This window comes from Myotis yumanensis, unplaced genomic scaffold (assembly GCF_028538775.1).
Source record: "Myotis yumanensis isolate MYYU_CA2020_CCGP unplaced genomic scaffold, mMyoYum1.0.hap1 SCAF_14, whole genome shotgun sequence".
Lineage (NCBI taxonomy): Eukaryota > Metazoa > Chordata > Mammalia > Chiroptera > Vespertilionidae > Myotis > Myotis yumanensis.
In genome coordinates this window covers 40416600-40429826 of record NW_027223765.1, presented here as the reverse complement: position 1 = coordinate 40429826, position 13227 = coordinate 40416600, and the positions used below count along the sequence as shown (strand labels likewise).

The window sequence follows — 13227 nt, the reverse complement described above, 5'->3', positions numbered from 1 at the left end:
TGAACATTAACTTACCAGACAGTGAATAACTGACCAAATTAATAAATGTAATGCAAATAAACCTATTTTTCTTGTTCTCCGAAAGCGAAATATTTCCTGTTGCGCACACCAAACAAGTCAGTACAAGACTAATGACATGGCAATCGGCTGCTAAAATATTCGCTGCTAGAATTAGTGGAGAGAAATGGTGCGCCTGCGCGTAAGGCACATAAGGGAAATGAATGCAACACGATTATAGTAATCAGTCATTAGCTAACCTTGTAGTTCGTTACTAATAATTATGTACAACAGGATATTGTAAAAATTAAATTACAAAATTTTCATTAAGACGTTTCTTACATACCGTTACATTGGCTGGGCCGCAAAAGTATTTGTTGTGGGCCGCATGCGGCCCGTGGGCCGTGAGTTTGACGGCTTGCTCTCCACACTCTGAATGCATGCTGGCAGGACCCTGTGTTCATGTCTTCTTTCACAGCCTCTCCCTTTCTCACTGGCTGGCCCTTTCTTTCCACCTTTTGTCCCTCTTTTTGGCCTTATTCTTGACCCAGCCCTCTCAGAACTCTCGATGGCTGTCCCCAACGCAGCACAGACCCCCTCCCTGGTCTAGTCTTGGGTATAAGACCCAGAGGTGAGCCAAGGGACTCAGAGACTGGGGCAAGGCTGACCGAGAACCTGGGGAGGGAAGGACCTGGTCATTCGGTTTCTCTCGCCACACCAGTTGTTTAAGCTTCTTAAGGATTGTGAAATGCCCAGAGCTACATTCTGACCGTGAGAATCTACATACTCCAGTTAGTAAATACAGAAGAGATTTTAATCCAGAAGCATTTGGTTATATAAACTTCCCCTTTTCTAAAACCACTGAAAATGTCTGGATACTGAACACAATGTTGGAGCGTGGTCCCATACACCAAACAGTTATTATTTTAGAATTAAAAGCAAGCTAAGGTGGCCTCTTATATGTCTTAGACATTTTGCAAAATATAGTTTAAGCACAGTATCACAATGAACAAATCTGGTTCTCAATTTGACTTAGGAATATTTTCCCAAGTACACTGACAGGAACTTCAGGATTTGGAGATGTTTGTCAGGAGAAGAACACTGGCAAAGGCACAGCTAGCTAGCAATGCAAAACATTGCTATCTCATTTAAGAATAAATATCAGAGGGGACAGCGAGTGTTTGCTAAGAAACATTTGACATAATTTATCCTAAATGAGTTAGACACGAAGCCGCCCCTGCACTCCCGAAGGAGGCACACATTGTCCTTTCCTTCCGTTGCTGATTGACAGACACCGCTCGGGCTGCAGAAAGCAGTGATGCCCTCACCGACTGAGGGAGTGGCCAGGAAGCAGCACAGGGGAGGCCAGCTGTGAGGCTTTCCTTTGGCTCATGATTCATCCAACTTCCTTCCCTCTCCCCGGCACCAGGAGGATGTTGCTGTGGCCGCCACGGTTTTGGAGTCCCTGCTCAAGCTGGCCCTGCTGACCGGCCTGACCATCACCGTTTTTGGCTTTGCCTACTCTCAGCTGGCCTTGGATATCTATGGAGGGGCCATGCTTAGCTCAGGATCAGGTATGCACAAGAGTTGCCAGATGTATTCTAATTTCTGAACAGAAATAAGAGAGTCTTATGAAATTCAAGAGCTTGTGCGCACACATTGAATCTGTGTCGTCTCGGGGGAATTGTTAGTGGCGGGGCTGTGGGTGGGACTCTTCCCCTCATAGGAGGTCAGACCAGGTGGATCTGTTCCCCCACCTCATTGAAGAAGTTGCTAAGAATCCTTGCTTGCCCTGGCCGGGGTGGCTTGGTTGGAGTGTGGTCCCAAACACCAAAAGGTTTCGGGTTCAAATCCTGTTCAGGGCACATACCTAGGTTGCAGGTTCTATCGCTGGTCGGGGTGTGTACCTGAGGCAATGATCAATGTTTTTCTCCCTCTCTCCCTTCCTTTCTCTAAAAAACAATAAATAAACATAACCTCAGGTGAGGATTAACTTTTAGGAAAAAAAAAAATCCTTGGCTTTCCTCTTAGGCCTAAACTAGGTTTGCCAGGTGCTTCCATATGTCCCCTCCAGGGCAGGGGTGGGAACCTTTTTTGCCAGGGGCCATTGGATATGACTCACTTAATATAAATGTATGTTGCTATGAAAGAAGCTCCTAGATTTATTGAGTTTCGAGTCCCGCCTGCGATTGCCTTGGCAGGGCCAGACCAAATGATTTCTCGGGCCTTATACGGTGAGGGTGAGGGAGGAAGGCAGAGAGCAGGCTGTAATGAGCCTCCACTTGGTACTGAACACACTGAAGATAGTCAATACAACATAAATCTCACGGCCTGATGCATAAAAGCCTTTGAAGGATAACCCAGAGCCACTTGCAGAGAATAAAATTGATCTTGGCAAATAAAATTGTACATATAGTCCAGTGACTCGGTGTTTGAAGGAGGAAAGCATCGACTGTGTCGAGCTCTAAAAGACCAGGAGCCAGGGCCACCACGCATCTCGCAGCACTTGCTCGGCCCCGGACGGCACCACTTTCAGAATGCGCTGGGCATGGGCTGGCAGTCCATTGCAGTGTTTCCTCTTGGGTTTAGCAAAGGAGTTTTGCATTCCTCAGGTCACTAGACAAGGACCCTGAAGACTTCTTTCTGCTGCCCCATCTCAATGTGAAGAGCTTTGTCAGTGGCCATTTTATAAGTCCTCTGGCATGCTTTAGTCTCCGCTGTAGCTTTAGCCTCTGCTGTAATGAGCCCAGACTTCGGTATTAGGAAAAGAACAAAGGCCATTAAGTTTGGAGAAACTCCTGCTGTGAAATCAGTGCCAGGCGTGCAGCTCCCTGGGGCTCCTGCTGGGAGAAGTGTGTATCTATCAGGCAGCTGCAGGGAGGCCTCAGTGGGAAGCCAGTAGTGAGTCTGTGCAGACTGGGACTCAGCTGTTTCACAGCAGCTCTGCCCCTTTAGAAAGGTGATCACCTAGGAGCAGCCTTTAATGTAGTGATCCCAGGAGTTGCCAGGAGGAGAAGGCTGTCCCATCCATGGAATGTTCACCCAGGGGAGTAATCAGTCTCAGAAGACACATAAACAAACGACTGTGGATGTGTAGTCCTTTTACTCCAGTGAGATGCTGGTGCCAGGTTTGAGCTTTGATAATAACATTTATCAATTAAAAAGGTAGTGTTAGTTGATTTCTAAGGTAAAATGCCTCTAATGGTTTATGTCACAGTCATTAATAACTTTAGACTCAAAAAGGTATTCTCAGTATCCTATTCACAGAGAAGAGTCTTGAGAATGGTCAGGTTTCTTAGTGAAAAGAGCCTGTGGTTTGGGGTGCCACCAAGTTCTTCAGGGCCATTGGCATCTCTTGCCTGGCCAGGCTGCACCAGCATCATGTCCCAGCAGGGTCTTCTAGCCTTGTCTCCGCATTATAGCTGCCTCTCATTTTGACCAAACTTGAGCCTCTGTAAAGCCCATCGTGGCTTCTGGTAGGGTCAGTGTGTCTCCCAGGGTGCCTGCTAGCTTTCCTTCCCTCCTTTCCCCTCCCCCTCGCCTCCACTCGCCCTCATCTCTTTGACCTGCTCCTGACTCTTTGGATGGCTCGCAGTTAGTTTATCCTTTCGCCTATTGATGTCGGTTTGGGCTGTTATATGTAAAACTGCTGAGGACATTTATGTACAAGTGTTTTTGTGAACGTGATTTTTCTTCTGTGGGAAGTATACCTAGGGGTGGTATTGCTGGCTCACAGATTGGGCATATGTTAATTTCATTACCAATTGCTAGGCTGTTTCTTGATAATGGCCCTCTTAAACTGGGGGTCAGTCCCATTTTTAAGGCTTTGATCTTTTGTTAGCAGATTTTTTCAAAGCTTGTTAGTTAGCTATAGAACCGCATTACTTTGTTACAGAAAAAAATAACACGGTGGGCTCTGGCCTCCCTGCGGATTTGTGGGTGTTCTCTCCCTGAAGCTGCCTGCTGCTCCTGTTCTCCCCAAGGTCTTTTCTCCAGGACCTTTTCAACGGAGGTTCTCTTAACGCAGCCCTCGTGCCCTGAGTGCTCCAGCCAGCAGGCCTCTCCATGCTGGTTTAAAAAGCGAGATTTGCTTGCTGGCCAGATAAGCTTTTAGCTGTTAAGCAAGAGATCTATGCATTTATTCATACGTATCCTTTTGTTTTTAGCTGTTTGTTTTAGTCGGTGCCATGGAATGCTCGGAGTCCTTCCAGGTCACTAAGACCGTAGGCTTGAGCATGCATTTGCCCCCGATAATACCAGCTCATGACCCCCTGCTGGTGTTCTCTGACCACCCCGCCACCCCGCCAGCCTGAGGGTGGGTGTGGGCCTCCCATTCGGGCTGTGGCGGCTCAGTGGGTTGTTTCCTTACAGGTCCTGTTTTGCTGCGAACTTACTCTCTCTACGTTCTCCTGCTTGCCATCAATGGAGTAACCGAGTGTTTCACATTTGCTGCCATGAGCAAAGAACAGGTCGACAGGTGGGTGACCTTAAAGACACACCTCTAATCATGGCCTTTAGCCAAAGTGAAGTAACGTGCCATCTCATTTCTTTTCATTCTGGACCTGCCCTTACGAAAGGCTCTCTTAGAGGTGGCGCCTAGCCGCTAGTACAGCCTTCCCCAGGCTCTCCACTGCACACCCCCCGTCGGTGGAGGAAGGGATCTGGGCCTGAGGGCTGTCAGTCCAGGTTTGCAGAGACGTGCACAAGACAGCTCTACTCCTGTACTTCCTTGCTTACTGCTCCAGAGGGTTACCAAGGGGCTTCTCCAGGATTCAGAGTCCTGCCCCTGAGAATCTGACTTGTGGGTCTTAAAGAATCTCAGGATCTGTGACATATCTCTGAGAGAAAGGCTCATGTGAACATACATGTTTTTGCCCATTTTTCCCATCCATTGACAACAGACCAGAACCTCTGCTCTGGAACCTCAAGCAGTGGTTCTTAATACTGGTTGTGAGTCAGAATCCCCCATGGGCCTTGCTAGAAATGCAGACTCCTGCCCACCTACTTCCACCACTCTCTCTCCTACCACACCTGCAGAATCAGCAGGCTCCTAACTGTGTGTGTGTGTGTGTGTGTGTGTGTGTGTCTAAGTGTGTCTAAAAGCTCCTCAGTGATTTTGACATGAACTGCTCATGAATGAACTCAGGATCTTTCATCTCTTGTGTCCAAATACCAAAAGCAGCAAGACTGTATCTTAAGATATCACTACAGGATGAGGTGAGGAGAGCGATGAAAGTGATAGGGAGAAGGAGAGAGAGTAGAAGGGGTGGGTGCAGGTAATGGGATGAAATGGGATGAGGAGCCCTCGTTATCCCTTTGGTCCCTGAGGGGGGGGGCCGGGGCGTTCATGCTGCCTCTAAACTGCCTTGAGTGCTGCTGAAAGCCCTCAGAGGCCAGTGGTGGGGGTGGGATGGGAAAGGGTAGTTCACGGAGTTGGGGAGCCCTTCCTCTCATTCAGAGCAGCCTCTCTGCCCCTGTTGGACTGTCTCACAAAGAAGCTTGTGACTTTGTTTGCTACACCATAGTTTAGAACTTGAGTCTAGAGCAGCAGACCCCAGTCTGACCAGGTTCCTTTAGGAAGTTCTAGCCACTCCTAGACCAACAGAACTAGACTTGTCGGGGCCTGGGCCGAGGGGTCTTCCTTTACACAGCTCCAGGAGTTTTCCAGCGACAGCTGGGCCCGAGGAATGGCTGGCCCAAACCAGCTTTCACAGGAGAAACAACATTGAGCACTGTGAGCCAGTACATGTTCAGGGGCCATGACTGAAACTTCCTGCTTTCACGAAGCAGTAAGTTCGCCAGTTATGCACAGGACACGCTGATAGTTTTTATTCTGTTGTTTCACTTTTATTTTTATTATTTTTTGTTGTTAATCCTCACCCGAGGATATTTTTTCCATTGATTTTTGTGTGTATGTGTGTATGTGTGAGAGTGGAAGGGAAGGGGAGGGAGGGAGGAGGAGAGAGAGAAACATCGATGTGAGAGACACATTGATTGGTTGCCTCCCACACGTGAATCGAACCTGCAACCCAGGTATGTGTCCTTGACTGGAAATCGAATCCAAAACCCTTTGGTGAGCAGGCTGACACTCTAACCACAGAGCAACATTGGCCAGGGCTGTTGTTTTATTTTTAAACTGCCATATCATGACCCACTAAATTGATTTTCCAGCCTATTTTTTGGACACAACATATAGTTTTCAAATAATGGTCTTGACATGGTATTTACTTCAGATAGTTAAGTTTAATTTTGAAATATTAAATATATATATGTGTGTGTGTGATATTTCTATTGATTTCAGAGAGGAAGGGAGAGGGAGAGAGAAATAGAAACTTCAATGATGAGAGAGAATCGTTGATTGGCTGCCTCCTGCACGCTCCACACTGGGGATATAGCCCACAACCCGGGCATGTGCCCTGACCGGGAATTGGACCCTGACCTGCTGGTTCATAGATTGAAGCTCAACCACTGAGCCATGCCAGCCTGGCAGTGATTTGGTGCTTTAAAATCAGAGAAGCAGAAGGAGCAGTACAGTCCATCCAGTCATAGACTCCAAAGAGCTCTAGAGATGCAGAGAGAGAAGGAAGGATGTGCAAGAGTCTGGAGACACTGGAGACGATCCAGGCCTGCTCCCTGTTTACATCTCATTTTGGAGGCTGATCATTTGCTTTGAATGATGTCCACCACCCAAGGTTACGGGGCTTCTGCGTTTGAAAGGAAGTGGTGTGCAGTGCTAGAGTTTAGGGGTCAGGGGGAGTGTTGGCTCTCTCCCCAGCCAAGTTACTCGGACTCCGTGTGCCTGGTTTCCTTGTCTGCAAATGAACCTGAACTCCCCGGGGAAGGCTGTGTGTTTATCCACAACCCCCCCACCCCTCCATGGTGCCTGACACAGAGTTAGCCTTTGTATATAATTGTTACCCGTGTCATATTCTCCTGCCTCACATTAAAGACTAGGGCTGAATAGGATTATTTTGTGTTTTGATTACAAAGTGCCCCTTAAATGAACCAATTATTATCCTTAAAAAACCATAACTATCTTGAGTTACTCATTTTCTTCAATCTTCACCTGAGGACATGCTTTTATTGATTTAGAGAGCGAGGAAGGGAGAGGGAGAGAAACGTCAGTGTGAAAGTGAAACATCAATCGGCTGCCTCCCATACATGCCCTGACCAAGAACCTAGGTATGTGTCCTGACTGGGAATAAACTGGCAACCTTTCGATGCACGGGATGCCACTCCAGCCCAATGAGCCACACCGGTCAGGACACGAGTTGTTCTTTTTCTTACTCTTCTATTCAGGGGTAGGGGGGACAGTGACATTTCCATGTTATCTTTAGAGCATGAAAATGTTATGAAAACCAGCTGGACTGTGGGGACTTGCAGGTGCTTTCCATGACTGCATGTTCACAGCCACTTTTTTTGCAGGAGTTCTGTCTTAGGGCAAGTTGCCACTGCCCCGCTTTGCTTGTTCCCCTCACCAGGTACAACCTCACAATGCTGGCCCTGTCATCTTCATTCCTGGCGCTGTCCTACCTCCTGACCCGTTGGTGTGGCAGTGTGGGCTTCATCTTGGCCAACTGCTTTAACATGGGGATTCGGATCACACAGAGCCTTTGGTTCATCCACCGCTACTACCGTGAGAGCCCCCACAGGCCCCTGGCGGGCCTGCAGCTGTCTCCGGTCCTCCTGGGAGCATTTGCCCTCAGTGGTGGGATTACTGGTGTGTCAGAGGTGAGAGTCCCTGAAACAAGCTGTCCCCTGTTCCTCCCTCTAGGCTTCCCTTCCTGCTCTGCCTGAAGCAGCTGGACAAGTATTTCCCACCTCTGTCCCTCCCCCTAAGCCTCTAGGACAGCATCTTAGGATGCTGTTAGCCGTGGAGACAGGGTAGACCCTCAGTGCATAGTTGTCACGCCCTTGATCTGACTCCGAGTTGGAACAATGGGGCCCCTGCTTCCCCCGGCTTGCCCCAGAGGAAGGAGGCCAGGGCGGTGACGGTGGTTTCTTTCCCACAGGCGTTCCTCTGCTGTGAGCAGGGCTGGCTGGCCCGGCTGGCGCACGTGGCGGTGGGGGCCTTCTGTCTGGGAGCGACTCTCGGGACAGCGTTCCTCACCGAGACCAAGCTGACCCACTTTCTTAGGACTCAGTTAGGTGCGTCCAGACTTGCCGACAAAATGAGGTGACCTGAGGGATTCACTGACACCTGTGCACCTGGGCCAGCTGTGGGCAGAGCACGTTTCCTGGGCAGAAGGGCCCTGCAGAGGGATCTGTGGGGTGAGGCCCACCCAGGCCCGTGAGGCGTTGGAGAGAACCGCCCGACCAACATGGACTGTCCATCCGAAGTCTTCCTCAGGAAGCAGGAGTTCCATGTTTACGGGAAGACCAAAAGCTCTTTTAAAATAAATACAATTATTTTTTCCACCATTTTGTTCCGATCAGCATTTTCCTTTTGAGTCATGTATTCATTCCTTTTGGGTGTGATTGACCTTGGGAGCTACATGCTCCAACAAACTACACCTTGGATGTTAATAGTTAGTCTCTGCTGCAGAGAAGGAGAAGCGCCGTTTTACCCCTCACCGGAATATTTGACTTATTCTCTGAAAGAAGGAAGGAAAGCTGATGTTAGGCACCAAACAAGAACAAAGGAGACCCTGGAGTGTGGCTTTTCTCGTGTCAGCCCTGTGGTCTGGGTTTTTAGAGAAAGAGAAATGTTGCTCAATAGAAATCCAAGCAATGAAAACATGAAGTCTTCCAGCTCACATTTCCAGAAGTTCACTGGGGATCACATGTCATCCTCACTGTGTTCCCTGGGCCAGCACATGCCTTCCCAGAGAGGTGCAAGTTGGCCCAAGGCCCCTGGCCTGGCCACCTGAAAGACAGGGTTTGGAAGGACACTGATCCAATGTGAGCTACCTTGTCCGTGGAAGGAAACCTTGCTTTGCAGCTGCGTGACTTCCCACAGGAGATTGCACAGATGACAACCAAAGTTGAATAGATGTATCTTTTTTTCTTTATGTAATAAAGTAGGGTAAATTCTCTGTGGCAAGTAGCACAGGCCCTTCCACTGACCCATGACTTCGAGCACTGGTCAGTACACCGGATTCCAGCCCCAGGACGAGTGGCAGACCCTCGGGCCTGCTCCTCCAGGATACAGTGGGTGTCCCGGCTAAAGTTCACTTCTCTTCACCCTCCCGCACCCAGCAGGCAAGATCACCAAGCATTGTTCCTAGGGAGCAAAGAGTTTTTCTTCTTTCATTAATGTACCAATTTCTTTGCATATGGTTGACCTTTGGAGCTACATACGCGAACCGTACCTTGAATGTTGGCAGTAATCATCCAGCCCCGATGTCCCCACACTTCCTGTGTTTACACTCAGAGCAGGTTGTTCACCTGGGCCAGTCAGGGCAACTAGTGCCTGACAGTGATGCGGCTAAAATGCAGGCATTTCGATCCGGGGTGGGGAATGTTGGGCCCGTGAAATCATTTGGTCTGGCCCTGCCAAGGCATTAGGGGTGAGTTAATTAAATGTTTGATCAAATGTAGCAGGCTGATTTTTAAGTTGATAATTTCGTGTAACCCACAAATGATGTTACAAATATCCAAATGGCCCTCGGCAGAAGAAAGGTTCCCCACCCCTGATTTAGATCCACGGGCCCTGAGCCAGAGCCAAGGGCCGAGGACCCAGACCCAGCAGCACACCCAGGTTAGGGCCCAGGCACCTGCACACCTTTTTATCTATTCAAAGGAAAGTGTTTTTTTGTACTAATGGGGCGGGGAGGGGGGGGGGAGTAGCTAAATGCAAGGTGTGGCTGAACAATCGGAGGCCCTCTAAAAGCATGGCCTTCATCGTGCTTTTGTAAGGCGGGGTCAGGCCAGCTCAGAAGAGCTGGTTGTCCCCTGGGGCAGGGTAGGCGGCACACGCAGAAGGCAGCCCTCCCTCCGGTGCACTTTTTTTGTCTCTTGAGTGTGTGGAAATGTATCTTCAGCCTTCAGAAGTTCCTTCTCTGCTGCCGCTGACCACCCTCATCCTCTAGGACAGTGGTTCTGAACCTTCTGGCCCTTTAAATACAGTTCCTCGTTGTGACTCAACCATAAAATTATTTTCGTTGTTACTTCATAACTGTAATGATGCTACTGTTATGAATCGTAATGTATACATCTGATATGCAGGATGGTCTTAGGTGACCCCTGTGAAAGGGTCGTTCGACCTCCAAAGGGGTCACGACCCACAGGTTGAGAACCGCTGCTCTAGGACCTTGTCACCCACCCCAGGCCCACTTGACCCCAGACTCAGCACATGGTCTCTGAACTACCTGCCTCAGAATTCCCTGGATCAGCAGTCGCCAACCAGTGGTCTGTGGACCCTTGGTGGCCCGTGAGGTCCGAAAGGTTGGCAACCCCTGCCCTGGATTGCAGTGTAAATGAAGGTTCCCAGGACCTACTCCAGTCCTTTGGAATTGCATCTTTGGGGGCAGGTTCTGGGATCAGGTTTTTGGCAAACGGAGGTGGGCACACCATTTGTCCTCGTCAGTCTCGGAACCCAGTGTGAACTGGTCGTGCACACCTTCACCTAGTCCCTCTCTGCTCCAGGAAGAGGCAGCATGGCCGACTTCCCGGCTCCTCAGGCGCAGAACCACCCAGGCTTCTGCCCGCCTCCAGCGGGACAGCGAGCACCATTCTCACCTCTCCGAGCAGCCCGCCTTCTCCCAGGAAGGGTTTTTGGAGGGAATCACACTTTTGTTTTGAAGTGACACTTAAAATACAGCGAGGTTACTTCTCCATGGAAACAAGCCTCTAAAGCACATCCTTTGAGGAAATGAAGAAGCCTTTGGTGGTGAGAATAACAGTATTTGTGTGTGTGTGTGTGCTGCTCTGGCCACAGGTGTGTTGGTAACTTCAGACCTGGCCTGTCAGATCCCTCAGGGAGGGCTGCTGCTGCTGCTGCTGCTGCTGCTGCTTGGTGCTTACTCAGCAGAGACTCCTGCCTGGGGGGAGTCGGGGGTAAGGGGGGAGGGTAAGGGGGGGCGCGACAAGCTGTCTCTGTCCCGCTCCCTGCCACTCCCCAGCCTCATTCAAGCAGGGCACGTTCTCCTGTCATTTTCTTTTCTTTCATTTCTTTTTTTTAAAATTTAAATTCTTTATTGTTTAAAGTATTACATATATCTCCTTTTCCCCCCATTGACCTCTCCCTGTCCACTCCCACCCCCCAGCTGTCATTTTCTTTACTCATGATTCATGTTGCTGATTGCATGCCAGTCCCCTGATTTTAATATCAATAAATTATTTTCTTCATATCTTCAGCTCTTTCTTTATTTAATGCCCCTTCTCTTTCCAAACAGGAAGAATATTTTTCTTAAACTTCAAAGGGAAAGTAGGTAAATAGCTTTGAGTATGTAAACCATTCTGTTCCTCACCGGATCATTTCTCCCTGCACTGACGTGACTGGACCATGATTCCGTCTGACCGTCTGACCGTCTGACCGGGTGGTTCCTGGCCTCTGCATCTGGGACTGAAAAGCCTGGCACTTTATTCACTGCTCCGCCACCCCCCACCCCCCACCCCCCAAGCAGTGTTCCCATCGTTCATTGCACTTTTCTCCTGTCTTCTGTGTCTGGCCTGGCCCTTGTCTTGGTCATGTTTTTAAGTTAAGCAGCCATTCTTTGGTGGGTCAGGACTAATATCAGTAGTAGGGAGGCCAAGTGTGTGATTTTAGGCAGCGTGATTCTTAGGGAGTTCCCTCCCCCTTCTATCTTCCTTAATCGGTGCTTAACTTTCCTTTCACTGAAATGAAAGGCTATTATTCCATCCCCCAGAGAAGGACCCAGTGACTCATCCACACGGACGGATGTGTAAAGTAACCCCATCGGGGATTCTTCCCTGAGCAGCACAGGAGCTGAGAGCATCAGCACCTGAAGGAGAAGGGGCTCCGGTGAGAGGCTGTGCAGGTCCCAGAAGGTAGGGGCTCAGAGTGCTGCCCTGTGGCTTCTGGGAGGTATAGACTTCAGTTACGGGTGTGGCGGGGAAACCAGGGAGAATGTGATCCCTGGCACAGTCTTGGAGGCCATGACTGAAATGGGGCAGGCCTGGATGGGGACAAGAGAAGGGAAAGCAGCTGGGAACCCCCTCACACCCCGACAAACCCTGCTCCTAGGGGAGGCCAGGCCAGAGGCAGGGAGGGGCCACTGGCACTGCTGGCAAGTGAAGAGAACTCCCACCAGGAGCTCATTTCGAGAACCTTTGGGAGCTGACCCACGGGCTCAGGCAGCTGCTTGCTCCAGGTTTTGGTGGCTCTATGGGAGAGTTCTAGAAGACAAACCAGAAGCCAGGAAGCCTGTGGAGCCTGTCAGGAAGGACCCGGTTTGTAAAGAAGATAAGCTGAGGCGTGAATGTCAGGGGTTCCCTAGAAATGCCTCGAACACAGTAAACAGGAACTGCAACCAAACAAGAACTCTGCTCTGAAACATCACTATGTGCTGACTGTTCCAGGAGGCTCCAGGGAAGGGCTGAGATTCAGGTATTTAATTTGGAAATGAGACTTCTAAGCCGATCAGATGCAGATGGAAATGACCTGTTTTACTGTGACTTACTGTACCTGGGAGAATTAGTCCTTAATGCTTTAAATACTTCATTTGCTAATTAACCTTTAGGGGTAGCAGGAAAGATGTTTTATCTGAAGAACTTAAGAAGGAAGACTCACTGTTTTTGCATCATCAATCTGACCCTAATTACTGTAGCATGATGTCTCATTATTTAGTGTCATTCATTTTTAACCAGAATTGCTTGGTATAGCAAACCAAAAATGGAAAAATGGGCTCCTAAGATAGTCCCTCCTTTAGGGAGCTGATGAAGGAAGTCTTGTCAAGCTTCTTAATTGCCCTCCGATGAATTAGAAGTTGCTGGGTGCCCGTAACTTCTCCATCCTTCTTGGGCAGTGTGGCTTACACCGGAAGTGCTGGAGGTGAGATGGAGGGCGTTCGTTGCCTTCATGAAATAGACCCTTAGCAGCTAAGTGTACCCGAACTCCGTCCCAGCTGCTGCAGCTCCTGCACACACTTTTGGAGACACTCCCCACAGCTCGTCAAGGCTGTTACAGAGCGCCGTGCTCCACACCGAACAGAGAGAATTCACGTGTACGAGAGTTGTGGTTGGCTACGTAGCACCACGTTATGTTCTATAGACATTTAAACATCAATTTTGAAGCTTCATGTGCATTTTGGAGCCAATAAGTTTTGT

General features: G+C 49.2%; 1 protein-coding gene across 1 annotated transcript in view; it reads left to right on the top strand.

The window, feature by feature from the left end:
- RFT1 (RFT1 homolog) overlaps positions 1–8418 on the top strand; it is a 33876-nt gene extending 25458 nt beyond the window's left edge. Inside the window, exons 10-13 of the mRNA XM_070390763.1 lie at positions 1427–1571; positions 4369–4474; positions 7479–7728; positions 8010–8418. Of these exons, the coding sequence (XP_070246864.1) occupies positions 1427–1571; positions 4369–4474; positions 7479–7728; positions 8010–8177 (669 nt within the window). The 3' untranslated portion in view covers positions 8178–8418. The remainder of the gene's footprint in view (positions 1–1426; positions 1572–4368; positions 4475–7478; positions 7729–8009) is intronic.
- The last annotated feature ends 4809 nt before the right edge of the window (positions 8419–13227 follow it).